General features: G+C 40.2%; 2 protein-coding genes across 2 annotated transcripts; one reads left to right on the top strand and one right to left on the bottom strand.

The window, feature by feature from the left end:
* Positions 1-793: 793 nt before the first annotated feature.
* LOC311054616 (uncharacterized protein) lies at positions 794-7,613 on the bottom strand (the record flags this gene model as incomplete). Its single annotated transcript, XM_084070623.1, has 3 exons — positions 794-1,684; positions 5,804-6,346; positions 7,347-7,613. The coding sequence occupies 3 exons, from the start codon at positions 7,611-7,613 to the stop codon at positions 794-796; spliced, it is 1,701 nt and encodes a 566-aa protein (XP_083926749.1).
* A 3,409-nt stretch (positions 7,614-11,022) lies between these two features.
* Positions 11,023-12,103, top strand: LOC311054618 (chemerin-like receptor 1; the record flags this gene model as incomplete). The annotated part of the gene is made up of 1 exon (XM_084070625.1): positions 11,023-12,103. The coding sequence occupies one exon, from the start codon at positions 11,023-11,025 to the stop codon at positions 12,091-12,093; it is 1,071 nt and encodes a 356-aa protein (XP_083926751.1). The 3' UTR covers positions 12,094-12,103.
* Between the last annotated feature and the right edge of the window lie 4,239 nt (positions 12,104-16,342).

The raw sequence follows: 16,342 nt of genomic DNA on the forward strand, positions 1-16,342 counted from the left end.
ACACTAGGATTCATGTGGTTAAGACACAAATGCTTCTTACTGGACCAGTCTCTCTTACACCCTCCTCCATGACAGCCTCGTATGGACTGATATGCATCCCTTACACACTGTCCATTAGCAGACAGAGCTACAGTACGTGAGCAGCTCTGTTTTGAGCGAGTTCAATCTTATTAAGCTCTTTTTTAAATAGACCAGACTGCTGGACAGTAAATCGAGGTTGAATAAGACTAAAGATTGTTTGTTGTCTCTGTTAAAAAGTAAGTACAACTTCTGATGCTGGAAATGCCTCTACTTATTTTGCCAGCCATATGCCTGACTTATATTTAGTTTTGTGTGAAAATAGCCGATCCCCAAGCTCAGAGGCACACTAGGTGTACAGTGTGTCAGGATACAAAGTTCTTTAACATGTTTAATTTTATCAGTGATACTATTAATCATTCACCAAACACCATTTGATCTGCATATGGGTTAGGCGTCTAGTGTTCCAAATCCTGTGTCCCCCGTGATTCCTCGACTGTGACATGACAATGTGGCACGTTTTGCTCCTCCTTAGCAAAACAGTTTGTGGAATACCCCCCCCCCCCCCCCCCCCAAACAAACAAAACAAAAAACTATATCCAGGTAAAAATGTTTTAAGATTAAAATATTTTACATTCTCATTGTCCAATTGATTTTCTTTTTCTGCAAGGAAGACGCATAAAACAGAACCAGTTGGAAACCGGATGGGAATTAGCCGAAAGAACAAGAAGAAGAATTGTCCAATTATCTCATGGTCCAGTTTGAAAGACGGATCTTAGCTATCCTTGGTAAAGAACACCAGACGTACGGAGTAGACAGCGTCCAAGGTATAAACAATGAAATTGACAATGGTCATGAAGGTCACCACCACCAGTCCATCCCAGGGACAGAATCGGGAACAGTTGGCGGGTCTCCCGCTGTAGCCCTTGAAGCTGTAGAGTGGCCAGATCACCATGGCCGTCGTGTACATCACCGCCGCCACGACATTGTAAACAGTCGCCAGTTTGTCAAAGGAGAACGGGAAAAATGACCGCAGCTCTCCGATAGTCAGCAGGACGATGAGGAGGGCAAAGATGAAGCACAGGGAGTAAGCAGCGATGCACCACTGGAGCGCCGGCGACATGGAGTAGTGGTTTGGTTCCAGCGATGTGAATATAATGCAGGCCACGAATGTCTCCAGGATCTTCAGGACCCCTGGTACCGTGGTGAGGAACCCGCTGACCTGCCCAGCGGGGCGAATACGGGCCAGGGCCACTATGCCCGCGTATGTGCCAAAACAAAACCAGGACACAACCGTGGCGCCGATCTGGCGGTAGCAGGTCTTGCAGGTGAAGAAGGTGGGATAGATGATGGAGGCGGCCAGGCACAGGAGGGCCGCCAGCATGGCAAAGGCTGTGGTGAAATCGTCCCAGGAGAAGGGCACTTTGGCACTGAGGGTGGTGAACTCCAGGACGAGGATGAGGAGGGTGAAGAAGCAGCAAAAACACCAGGTGAACATGCACCAGGCCCAGTACGAGGACGCAATATATCCTACCGACGCCACCAGGCTCAGAGACAGACAAGTGAGGACGGTCGCCACGATGCGTAAGACACCCTCGGGCTGGGTGAGTGAGCGCACGTCCACGTGTACCATGATGAGATGGGATCGGTGCGGAATGAGGTCAGTCTCTCACCTTGATGTGACTTTCATACAGCGCACGCTTCTTCTGCGTCTGGTTCAAAGTTCTAAACGTTTCAGAACCTCGATGATTCCTTTCGACGATCTCCAGGAACCTTTATCAGCCATGTCGTTCAGTAGACACCTTGGCACCTTGTTTCCTCTCCTCTTTTCCCTCCACTCATGTTCTTCTTGCTGTGCATGCCCCCTCAGCACCTTACAGAACCTGTCAGGAATTGAACAGGAAGAGGTTGGTTTTCCGCCCAATTTCCACACACTAGAAGCATTCCATGTAGACTACTATAGGGCCTAAAACGGGTGTGTTCTGTGAGTGAAACACTCAGGTGAATGATGGCATGTGTTCAAACAGAGCATCCTGTGTGTTTCTTTGGGCTTATCTGTGCAGTTTATGATCCTCGCTTCTAGTCCCTGATTGGACGCTGACAGACTGTTATCATGCTCACCTCACAGCACAAGCACTGGACTCTGTTCCCAAACCATCAACCACGAACTGCTTAGATGCTAATCTCCATCCAATCCCTCAAGCACGGGTCCCCGCCCAAGGGAGGTCTAATTTAAACTAAAATGGAAAAGAAAAGTCTCCATTTTTCCATTTTTGTCGAACGACACTTGCGATACAGTCTTTTTGTTCTAAAGTCTCAAGTTCAGCCACTTCAGTGCTGTCTTGGTCAAAGTGAAACAGGGAGTGGGGATGATTCATAGAAGGGAAGGGTACAGCAGAGTTGTTTCCACTGATAAGCAATATGATACGGTATGATGATAACTGATATGGTTATTGATTTATTGATTTCTTTTTATTGTTAATATGCCTCTAGGGATAAATCTGAAAGCTAAAAAGAAGCTGGAGACACATTTTACAGTATGTAAGGTATACATATCACATAATTATGGAACTAGTGTATTACTGTATGTAAATAAACATCTTGCATTTTTAGGGGGGGGAAGCATGACATAAACAAAAGGTAACATCCACAACATCTGCAACAGAGACCCTTAAAGTTTACAATGAATATAACAGCTATAGTCGGCTGGTTATATGGTTTATATATTTTCTCTCTCCCTCCTCTTCACCTTCCCTTTCCTGCCAGCAGGAAGTGCTGTAAGATCCTCAGTTAGACCTTTGAAGACAGCAATAATCCCCGGTCAGTGGTGTAAAGTAAGTATATTTACTCAAAAAATGTAGGTACTTTTACTTTACTGGAGTAATTCCAATTTTCAATACTTACTTACTACTACTCCACTACATCTTAGAGGCACATATTATACTTTTACTCCACTACAATTATTTGAAAACCTAAGTTAGTTACTTTGCAGATATAAATGATTATATTATAAAACACGCATTAACCACTTCAGTCCTATTTTATATGGATATTTGAAAATAGCCAATCTACAAGCTAACAACGTGTCGCATCGCGACGCGTTGTGAGCTGTAGATCTACTATTTTCAATCATTTTTGTACTTGTACATATTGATAACAATACTTTTGTACTTTTACTCAAGTACACTTTTAATTCCGGACATTTACTTGTAACAGAGTACTTCTTGGGGCTTGTAATTAATAGGCAAGACATTTCCAAAAATGCCAAAATGTTCAACAATAGTAGATAATCACTACACTTTAGTGAGCTTGTAGATCGGCTAGTTTCTCTATTCGTTGTGTGAAAAAATGTATAAAACGAATCACCACCATGAACATATAGCACACTAAGGAATTATATTTTACAAAGAATTTTGCTGTTTATTATAGTTAATTCATTGTAAATGGTTTGGATCACTTCATCATACATTATTTTAATTTTAAGGTGTGTTGTGTTCATAGTATACTTGTATGCACTACTGACATTAGTTAAAGCATCCAGCCGCTAGAGGGAGGTAGAGTGTTAGAAGTGAGGAGAAGGAGGAAGTGAACATGCTGCTCTGTTGTATCAAAGATTGTTAATATAAGAAGATACGCATTCTCCATTGGAGCCACTAGAGGCGAAGTGGTACACAAATCCTACAAATGGTCTCCTAAGTAGGCATGGTTGTCTTCTCCCCCAACCACCCCACCACCCTCCCCCCCCTCTCCCTGGCTGACAACGTCATGTGGATGTGTATTTGCGTATTTTCTTCATTAAAGAAAATAAATGCTTTAGTTTACATGTTTGAAAGCAAACTGTTATTGGCAAAGATGCTTTTAAGAAACCTATGAAATTCCCACTACAAATTACACACATTATTCAGTCTTATACTAGATGTGCTCCTGTTTCTGCTCAATGTTAACCATATATATATATATATATATATATATATATATATATATATATATATATATATATATATATATATATATATATATATATATATATATATATATATATATATATTTATAATTATAGTTATGTATATATATATATATATATAAAATATTATATATACCTTATAAATAAAAGGCCCTTATTTATAAGGTATATATTTTACCACTATAGACCATAGTATGTTTAGAAAATTAGCATGAATGTTATGTTTAGCAAAATGTTATGATTCCCAAATCATACCCCATCAACCAAGACAGTTAATAATGGAACATTATATTATTGAGCATTGGAACACACATTTTATTTAATTTTCAATATGTCCATAATGATTTTCACGTACTATATTCACATATATAATCTCAGTTAATCAGTTTTTAGAACATCTTATAGGGACAGAGCATAGAGTTAAAAAATAAGGGACAGAGCCCTCTATGTCTCGTCTGTCAGACTGCAGATGGACTCTTCAGATATCTCCCCAAATCTCGCGAGAGTGTGTTGATGGGATAGAGAAAGGTCGATAACAAAGTAGATTTTCTCCTAATTTGTGTCTCTAAAAAAATCCATTTTAGTATGAAAATATTGTACATATTGTGTGGCTTGTGATGATTGGGTCCAATATTTAGTTCAGCATCCATGGAGCTAAGGAATGGTTCAGAAGCTGTGTTCACGTTGACTCTTCCATTGGAATCAATAGACTCCAACTTGCTTCCTGTCTCCTAAAGAGGTGTCCACCTACGTCACGCAGAAACGGGAAGTAAACCGGAGATTGCGTATCTTGCTATTAAAAATCTTTGGTTGTATTCACCTGTTTCTTGGCTGTGTGTTTTCCACTTCCTGTCGGATTCCATTGGATATCATCTGACCGGTTTCATTGGATTTCATTGGATCAAAAGACAGGAAGTGGAACACAGTGAAAAGCCTAGGAAACAGGTGGATACATGTGGGAGAGAAGTAAAGAGATGGTCCCCTGAATACCTTGTCCTTGTGATTTATCTTTGCACTAACATAACAAGGTGTGCACATGATGTCCACCTGCCATGACAGTGAGGTTAACTGTTTGTGGAGTGTGACCACGGTCCAGGACCCCACCTCCTCCTACACATTCCATCCTAATGGGTACACACACTCAGACACACCTTGTCAAACACACCGGGACAAAGGGTGACAATGTACAAGGACAACTACACATTTTCACACCAATGTACTCAGTCAGTCCCATAGCAGCAAATTCATAATTGATATACTTATTTGTATCTATTATGGCTGTATGGATTTAATATGCTAGATTACAACTACAACTTAAATAGTGAAAAAAACAAACAGACAAATGATAAAACAACAACTTAAATAGCTTTATATCAAAATGCAAGATATGGTTCAAAGCTTCAAATTAAAAAGGCTGTCAACATTCCTATCCCTATGTTAAACAAACATAATATCTTCTACACTAGGGGTTCCTAAGCAGCGTATGACCAGGCACACTGGTGTGCGCAAAGTCCAGGTGTGCCATTGGGATTTTGTGACAAGCACACATTGTTGCAATATACAGTATACAACAATACAAAAAGTGATGAATTATTATTTTTAATTCACTACATTTGTGTGCACTCATTTCCTAATTAAGAGGCAGATTCTCTACCCCCAAAATTATATGCAGTATTTTAACCACTTTCAATCTGGCATGTCCGTATTTTGGGCTTGTCATTAGGCGAAACAAAGTAAAAAGAAATCTGAAAATAGTTGATCTACTGTAGTACTGTACAAGCTCAAAGAGGCAGGCAAACCTGCGACCTATTCTGAACGGACGAAAAAAGACAACTTGACAGAATAAACACTATCCACAATGTAAGCAATGAGGTTGAAACCGGTCAGGACGGCGACCACCACCGCCAGCTCGCTTGGATTTGGATTGTTCTTGAAGAAGTAATAGGGCCAGATCACCACAGCGGTCAGGTACATCATCACAGCCAGCACGTTGCAGCCGGTCAGAACTTTCTCAAAGGGCGCAGGGAAGAGAGTCAGCAGACGGCCGATGGTGAAGATGATGAAGAGAAGGGCGACGATGAAGCAGATGGAGTAGACGGCTATGCACCACTGGATCCCTGGGTGTGCGATTTTGCCGGAGCCCAAACACGTGAAGATAATGCAGGCCACGAACGCCTCCAGAACTTTGAGGAGGCCTGGGACTGTGGACAGGAAGCCACTGATCTCTCCAGGTTTGGCGCGGGTCAGCCCCACCTCTGTGGCGTACAGGATGAAGGCGATGCAGGAGGTAACCGTGGCTCCAATGGCCCTCCCACAGGAAGAGCAGGCAAAGAATCTGGGGTAGATGATGGAGGCTGCCAGCACCTGGTCGAATGAAAAGTCATAAGATGATATAATATGGAGGTGGTGTTTAGAAAGTACTGTTACTATACATAATTACTGTACCTAAGTACAATTTTGAGGTACTGTTACTTTAATGGAGTATTTCTATTTGTCAGTACTTTATACTTTATACTCCACAACATTTCACAGGCACTTTCTAATTATTTGAAAACCTTAGTTAGTTAGATGAAAGATTAAACCCTAGTATTCAATACCTTGGCTATTCAGAAATAGCTAGTACTGTAGATCTGCTATTTTTTGCATATAGTACTTTTACTTTTGGTGCTTTAAGTAATTGAAATAATTTTGTACAATTTTGAATACAGGACTTTTACTTTCTAGATTGTGGTATTGCTAATTTTACTTTTTAAATTGTCACTGCTTTGTCACTCTGGCTTGAGAAACAACATGATCAGACATAAGGTCAGACATGATGATGATGACGAACTTTAGACTTGATTTTCTTACCTTAATAAATATACATACTATATGCTTCCAGTCTCTAGTTAAAGTCTTCTTTCAATCATCATGATATGCGTTTTGGTAAATTATGTTCCCATTTATTTTAAAATTGACGATAAAGTAGGTTATGATGATTTGATTGACAAGCTACACAACCAATAGCATTCATTCCCCGCCCCCGCTCTTGATTGACAAGCTACCCAACCAATAGCATTCATTTAGCGATTGTTTTCCGGTTGCTTTTTTTGTATATATTAAAGATGGCGGATTTGAAATCGTTGAAAAATAGGCTTCATTTACGAGTCTAGGGGTGTGACTTTGTCCATCTCTTTTATACAGTCTATGGTATATATATATATATATATATATATATATATATATATATATATATATATATATATATATATATATATATATATATATATCCTTCCTTTTAACATGACACAACTTTTTTATTTGACTACCGTGTGGCTATCCCGTCCCCCAACCATCCAATAGTAGTCATTGAATGTCAACCCACCATGAGGGTGGCCAGCATGGAGAAAGCAGAAGTGAAGTCATTCCAGGAGATGGGTATCTTAGTGTGGAGCGTAGATAACTCCAGGCCCAGGATGAGCAGGGTGACACAGAAGCAGAAGCACCAGGTGAACATGCACCAGGTCCAGAAGGAGAAGGTGAAGTGTCCCACTGACCCCACCAGGCTGAAGGAGATACAGGTGAAGAGCAATTCCAGGAGCCTCACGATGCCCACGGGCACCGTCAGCGTGCCAACGTCCAGCGTAACCATGGTGATGGCGATCTGGTAGATAGTGTAAGCCTGTGCGTCAAAGCTTGGCTTCTTTTAGGATTCCCCAGCGAGTTGTCGTCTATGTTTTGTCTCCTCGGTATTGATCCGAGATGACTGCACCCTTGCGGTTTAATTCTCCCTTCTTGGTCTTTCAGTTCTTTGAATGAACATTTGCTCTCTCTCAGTGTCCTTCTGTTAGGTGTGTCTAACACACATTTGGAATATATAGCCGCTCCCTACACAACCTTATCAGTCTTTCTTCCTGAAATAGCCACCCGTGTGTGTGTGGGTGGGTAGGTGGGAGTGTGTGTGTGTGTGTGTGCGTGTGTGTGTGTGTGTGTGTGTGTGTGTGTGTGTGTGTGTGTGTGTGTGTGTGTGCGTGCGTGTGTGCGTGCGTGCGTGCGTGCGTGCGTGCGTGCGTGCGTGCGTGCGTGCGTGTGTGTGTGGAGTATTTGTGTTGAGGGGGATGTTGACTGTTCACTATTGTGTGCTTATCAGTTGCAAGGGTGATGCACATTCAATAAAAGGCAGTTACATCATAAACATTCATATCAGGCTAATATATAAGGGCAGGAGGAAGGAAGAAAGGCAGATTCTTTTTCACGTATGTAGCTTTAACATTTTGTGAACATCCACGGCTCTACAAAGCCAAAGTGCAGTAACTACGTTTTTGGACCCAATGACCTTATTTGTGGTCAAATTAGGCTTTGTGATTTGGGGGATAAACAATTACCTCACGAACAGATATACAATTAGTGTGAAGTATCTGAAGTCAGCCATATTTTAACCAAGGCGTAACAATACAGGTTGATTGGGGTCTATTAAATACCCTTATATGGGCATGTAGGAAGGAAAGGGGCCAATTGGTCATGAAGGAGGCCAGAGGTAACTCCGTGGGTGTCTGAGAATAATCAGATAAACACCTCTCACAAGATTAACCAAAGCGTCCCCACAGCGCGTACATCCAGAGAGTTACTTCAAGTGTAATATCACTTATATGACGATAACCCATTTGGCTGACCAATTGAAACAATTTGAAACCCTATTATCTGTTGCACTGCCTACTGAATGCCAGGGCTCTATAGACACACACACACACACACACACACACACACACACACACACACACACACACACACACACACACACACACACACACACACACACACACACACACACACACACACACTATGCCTATGCAATCTAGCACAGATTTATTTTCTTTTTTTCATCAAGGTCGTTCAATTCATACGATTTAACTTATTCAGTTGGTGTGACAACAGAGATTCATGAAAATCCATTATATTTGTGTTATGAAAATTGAGGGGAAATAAGTAATGGTTGCAAATGACATTTTCTTCTTTTTGATCGTCTAAAATTATGTTCTGAAATTGAATGGGTGTCCATTACAACATGACCTCTAAGAAATATGCAATCATCAATTACAGCCTTGGAGTGAGAGAATGATAGAAAGTACAGTAGCTGATGTTCAACACCTTGGACCTGATGCCAGTGAGCCAGAAGCACTCTTGCTCCCTCTGTCAGCAACATAGTGGTACTGCTAAACCTCAACAGCTGTTTCCTTGGGCCCTTACAGTTTTTCTTCTGAATTGCTGATACACTTAACCGCATTCTCTGAACCAAATGCTCTGCCAACTAAACCCATTTTCCGAATCAGTCACTCATTTGGTAAAACCTTCTTAGCAGGAGATGTCAAGTCAAATGATTTGTGGAACATGGAAAGTGTCCTTTCCATGTTCCCTTTAATCACCATCGCTGAAAAAAATATGTAAAGATGACCTGGTTATGCTCTGCTGATATCATATTACAGTCAGACCTTTGTCTATTATTAACATTTTAATTTGTCTTCTCTTTTATTTGTGAAAAAAAAAAATCCATGTGTGGTTTGCAAGGGGCGGGGTTTGGGGTTGGTTGGCTGTGGTGCCATACACTGTACCCCCCCCCCCCCCCCCAATGTAGATGTGAAACTTTACGCACATACACACCCATGTGATCTTTGCATTAAGGTATATCTCAGTCTATAGGATCTATGCATACAGCAGAAGGTTTTGGCATAGAGTGAAGTTTTAATAATCATGTCACTCCCACTATACTTCCAAACCAGTGGTGGAAAAAGTACTCAGATGTTTTACTTGAGTAAAAGTATCAATACTGCAATGTAGAAGTACTCTGTTACAAGTAAAAGTCCAGCATTCTAAATTTACTTGAATAAAAGTACAAAAGTATTGGCATCAAAATGTACTAAAGTACTAAAATGTTTGAAAAAAGCTAAGCTCACAACGTGTCGCGATGCGACGGGTTGTGAGCATGTAGATCAGCTATTTTCAAATAGCCTATGTACACAATAGGGCTATAGTGGTTAATGCATGTTTCATAATTCCGTGGCGTCAGCCGTATGTATTTGTTGAGGCGGCACTCCTTGCAGCTCACACATTTCAGAAGACCTTCAGAGTCATCTGAGCTCCTCAGCATTCATAGAGTTTGAACAGGACAGTTTTCTGGCCGACATCCCTTCGCCATATTGAAAGAGGTATGTTTACTTTTTAATCTAGAGCATGGGTTTTAGGGAGAGTTAATACAAAGGGGCTGTCAAATTTATTTTGAAAATAAATGTATTTAAAATGTCCTAATGTCTGCAATTAATTCTAAATACCTGGCAGTTGACAAACACTTTTCTTTTTAAATGTATTTCATAAAAGTGATATCACTGTTAATTGAGGCTTGTGCTGTGTGAAATTTGGGACAGCTGATTTGCATTAGAAATACTCTCAGGGCCTATGATAAGGATGTTTTGTCAGTGTTAAGCTGTCGGAAGTTTTGTGCCATCCAGTTAATTCCAGTTAAAAAGTCACGCATGACTGTGAATTTGCTGAGGTAATTTTGCTTAAAAGACACAACTGTGTATCATCAGCGTAACAATGATAAGAAATGCCTTCAAAACTGTTTATAAGAGCACCAAGGGGTATTATGTAGAGGGAGAACAGGACTATGATCAGACTGAATAGTTATTGAGATATAGCCATTTTAAGCTGTATGCTATTTAGCATGCCCAATAGTGTCAGAATCCATTGAAAGTTTTTGGGGGGTTCAACCATATTGACCTGTCTATACCCAGAGACAAATGAATCCTAAGACAACTTGAACAATAAATAATATAAGCCTGTATTTGTAAAATTCACCTGAATGTCCCCTGAAAGTGAAATGGCTAGGAAGCGAACAGATGGACAATACTTTTCACTCCTGCTGTACCTTTCCTATGGTGACCACACAATCCAAAAATGGGGCACGCGTTGAAAATTCTGACAATTCTCCTTTAATACTATTAACAAATGTGAGATAAAACCAAGCATGTACCTTTGTTTTGTTATTTTCAGGTTTTAGGACAATAATGGAGCTTATGACCACAGCTGCTGTCTATAACGCATCTGGTGAACACGACCCTGCTGAACAATCTCTAAAGATCATATCCATCATCGTTTTCAGCCTGGCCTTCTTGTTTGGCGTGCTGGGGAATGGAGCCGTCATCTGGGTGACAGGCTTCAAAATGAAGAAAACCATCAACAACATTTGGTACCTCAACCTCGCTGTGGCCGACTTCCTCTTCACAGCGTTCCTGCCCCTGACCATCACATACATGGCCATGGACAGGCACTGGCCTTTTGGCAAATTCATGTGCAAACTGAACTATACCGTTCTCTACCTGAACATGTTTGCCAGTGTCTACATTCTGATGGTCATCAGTGTTGATAGATGTGTCTGTGTGGTGTGGCCAGTGTGGGCCCAAAACTGGCGCAGCATGAGAAAGGCATCTTGCATGGTTTTGGGCGTGTGGGTTCTGGCCTTGGTTCTTAGCTCCCCAGACTTAATCTTTCGGGACACAGGGACCTACTCCCACAATAATGAGAACTTCACCGACTGCTACAACAACTTTGCATTCTCCGATGACAAGAAGACACCCGCAGTGGTCCAGCTGAGGAAGTTTCGACACCGGGCCGTGGTTATATCTGGCTTTCTCCTGGGATTTGCGGCCCCTTTCACCATCATCATCTCCTGCTATGCCGTTATCATCCACCGGCTTAGGAGGAATCGCTCGCTGACTAGCCACTCAAGTCGCCCCTTCAAAATCATAGCAGTTGTCATCACCACATTCTTCCTGTGCTGGGCCCCCTATCACATCATGGAACTCATTGAGTTGGTGAATTACATGGCGACAGAGCGCGATGAAACACTGGATCATGTGACCACCATCGGGATTCCCATAACCGCCGGCCTGGCGTTTATTAACAGCTCCCTGAACCCGCTGCTGTACGTGTTCATGGGCCGGAATTCCAAGCGTGAAGTTTGCAAGTCTATCCTAAAAGTGCTGGAGGTCACCTTGGAAGAGGTGTCTCGATCCAACACTAACTCTGAGATCACCAGTCGTAGCAGAGATAATTTTGTTTCTGATACAAGGGTATAGATTCATATATAATGCCTAGCTGAAAGGGTTGAGAAGCAACCTGGGAATCAGAAGGTCCCCGGTACGTCCCCTGGCCCCAGCACTATACCTTAGCAAGACGCTTCACCCCTAACTGCTCCATGGGTGCTGTATTAATGGTTACCACTCCATATTACTATTACTATTTGAATTTATTTTTAATATACACAATCGTAAATATAATTTTTTGAATTATTGCCAAAAATTGCCGAAAAATTGCCAAAATAATGTGTTGATAATCGTACACAGTCGCAAAACACATTTGAGTTTTGTGCTTGTTTGTTGGTTTTAGCCATTGTCAGGTGTAATAGTAAACAGAATAAAGGTCATTTCAGACGGGAAGCGGCCGATCGTGCTCGTTTGTGCACAATCCGAGCGGTAACGCCCGTGTCTACCGCTCACCAAATTGTTTGGTGTCCATATTAATAATGCCTACATTAAAAATAAAAATGTGCCTTTACTTGCAATTACAAATTTGTTTGGTGACCATATTTATAATGGCTATATTATAAAAGCGCCTTTATGTCTCCACTGAAGTCAATGATGCCATATTGATACCCATTACTCACACAACTTGAATGGTCATCTTTCTTCTGGATGCAAATGTGTAACATTACACATCGTAAAACTGCTACAATGGTTGATAAGGTGTAGTGAATAGGTTTTTTCGGTCCCCACTGTATCAAGGTGAACCCAGCATAACAGCAGGTCTTTTGTCCTCTCAGGACAAAAGAGGGGGACTGTTATATGTTTTAGGCTTGATGTCCTTAACCATTATCTGAATCCATTCTCATCTGTGCAATATAGATATTTGTGACACCATGGTCACTGCTTTATCAGGACTGTATGCCCAATGAAACAAGATGCAACTACTGTTGAAGAGCAACTCATCTACAATGTAAACATGTAAACATGTTTTATTGTGCATTTATTTATAGCATACTCTGTTACTATCTGTTCCTGTCTATATATCTCTTATGACTCATACCATCCAGTCATGTAATGCTTGCTGATATGCAAGATATTTTTTAGTTTTTTGTTGAGAAATGTCAACATTCAATATATCATTATCATTTATTTATTTAAAACCTTGGAAAACACGTTGATGACGAGCCCTCATTTTCAATGGTGCCGAGGTACAATACAAGCAATGCAGACAGAAAGAGCAGAAAAATGCGTGTGTGTACTCACACGCGAAATGGAAGGTTCCTGTTTTGATCCCTGGCTCGGCCTGACTTTGTGTCGAAGTGTCCTTGAGCAAGACACCGAACACGTTACTGCTCCTGATGCCTCAGTGTTTATTTAAAGAGTGTTAATATGAAGAAAATATAGAGCAGAGGTGGGCAGCCTCTTCAGGCACAAAATTAGGCTACTTAGCTGTTTTTCAAGTGTGCTGCTTTTACATAATTATGATACTGCAAAATTTGACTAATACGTTAAAGAATATATATATATATAAAAACAGAGTAAGTGAATGATTTAATATGAATAATACAGGCAGATATACTGAAAAAGCGTTATTATAATAAAATAATGGGATTTAAATTACTGTGAGCAGTTCCATCAAGTTTCATGTACTGTACCGTATGGTTGAGATTTCAGTTCCTTCTTTCTTTTCTCAGTTCACTTTTGGCTGAAAACATCTACAGTAGTCAAAAGATGTGGTTGTCTCAAAGTGTCTTTCCAAGTTCCCTTTCTTTGCCATTATTGCAGGTTGCTGATGAGACAAATAGTTAAAATACTGGTGACAGTTTCATGTAAGGTACACAGATATGTACTGGTTGATATTGGTTGATTCAGGTTCCTTCTTCCTTTTTCTTGGCAAGAGAAGTCTAGTCTAATGATTTGTGATTTGTCAGAAAGTGTTTTTCAATGTTCCCTTTCTTTGCCTTCGCTGCAGTTGTTCTGCAGCAATTATTATCTTCCCATTCTATATCAACATTCTACTGTCTTTTATTTCATAGCGTCTATTTCTGAACTCATCCTCAAATGTTGTCTCGTCTCATCTCATTAGTTGTGGTTGAAAAGTAGTAGTAGCCTGTAGGCTACAAACACACTTGGACCATTCATATGTCAGGTTCATTCATTTGTGCTGGCCACTTCAGATTGATTGATTGATTGATTGATTTATTGAATACTTTATTAGAAAGAAATGTAAACAGCACTGTGGTACAGTAAGACTAAAAGGATAACACAAGAAAGTCCTGGGGACTTGTTTCCATTGTGGTCCTATTACGCTGATATCATTCACCAGGGTTTACATTCAAACTAATGTCAATCGGCCAAAAAGCCCCTTGGTAAATGAGTAGCATATTTTTTATTATCAATTTCTTAATGTATATATATTTTTTAATATATTTTTTAAAAAGGAAACACATACAGCTCAGATCCTTAGATACAATATTAGTGAATTCACATATGGTCCATAGGGGTATATGCAGCATTCAGCTGATCTATAAGGTTGCATAGAGTTGCAGATAGTTTACAGCATTCAACAGTAGTAATTGTTAGAGTTTTAGATCAATATACAAACAACACTATTACACATGACCATGCCAGTGACAACCATGCAGTTGTCTTCATCCCACCTTAAGCTTTATGCCCAGAAAGTTCAGTGGTTTCTCCCAGATTCTAGAGAAATGGTGCACTCTCCTCCCATTAATACGGTATCTCAATTTCTCTAAAGTGGCGACATCGGATATCAAAGCTTTCCACAACTGAATAGACGAGAGTCATCTCCAACCACTTTGTCATTATCGCTTTCCTAGCTAACATTAGAAGGATTGGACTATTTATTTATGCACCTTCAAAGAATCTGGGATACTTCCTAAACACACAAGAGGATTGGGAAACAACTGTTGCGCAATAACTAATGTCTTTGCATATTGCCTTCCAGAATAATTGGATTTTTATGTACTCCCATAGAATTATCAATTTCTAATCAATGGAGCAACTATTATTGATTGCTCACCCACCTCTGGAGTTACATTACGCCAAGGTAACTGCACAGCCCAAACCTCTACCAAAGTGTCCTTGCCCTTTAATATGTTTGTTCACCTACGTACCCACCAGATAGTAGTGTGAATTATATATAAAATTGGGAACCAAGCAGCAACATTCTCTTAAATATGTCGTATTTTATCTCTTAATGGCAGGGGTCATCACTATGGCAGCTTGTGATGGACATTTTCATTAATATTTCATTTTTGCCACGGATATGCAAAATCATCATCTTACCAAAAACACAGTGGCCTAGCCCTAAATGTAGACATGTGTCATAGGGTCTATTCCAATGTGCTGCACATTTTAAAACAATAGTATGTGTGCATTAACTGAGCCACTTAACGACCCCCCCAAAAAAAATCCTAATTATTTTTGATAATAATAATTGAGTCTCATCAGACAGTGCTTCCATCGCAAAAGGGACACTTACAGTAGCTGCAAAGGTGTGTATTATACATCATATGACTAATATAGTTGGAGGAGGTCCTAGGCTGTGGGTGGAGGGTTACCATGGATTATGCTTGTGGAGTGTTATTATAGTTGTCGTTATTGTCATTATTGGACACTTTGAAACACTGTCTCTCAACTAACGACAACCAGCTTACTTTACTTTACTTGTCCAGTTCAGCCCTCCTTTGCCTTGGCAGCAAATAGCTCCTTCTGAACAGATCTGTTTTTTTATCTTTCCTACAGTTTATCTAGACCACACCACATGAATCCATTGTCTTAAAAAATAAAAGGTTTCTCCAACAAAGGATTAAACACATATTTTGCTATTTTCAGGGAACTAAGGTAGCTATTATCAAACAATGCTAAATCTCCTGCAACATATTAATGAGCATGTCATCCGACACTTTATGAGTCACCAAAATTATTCAAACCAATTTGAATTCAAAGATTAGATTGTGAATATTTAGTATATTTTTACATTATCATGAAAATAATATAGACAATATTTTATTTTATTTTTCAAAATAAAAAATAAATAAAAAAATGGGCCACGGACATAGACAAGTCTTGCCACGGACACGTCGTCCGTGTACGGACATGTTGATGACTGCTGCTTAATGGGCCTCATGCATGCAGCATTGTCTTAAAGTTCTCTTATATTTACTCTATATTTTCTGTTGAGAGAAGTCAACTCCAGATGCACCATTCTTAACATCCAATCAGGCGTACTGAATGATGAATCCCACTTGATGATAAATTGGAGGGGCATGGTTGATTG

This window comes from Gymnoscopelus microlampas (assembly GCF_963454915.1).
Source record: "Gymnoscopelus microlampas genome assembly, chromosome: 11".
In the NCBI taxonomy this organism is placed as follows: Eukaryota; Metazoa; Chordata; class Actinopteri; order Myctophiformes; family Myctophidae; genus Gymnoscopelus; species Gymnoscopelus microlampas.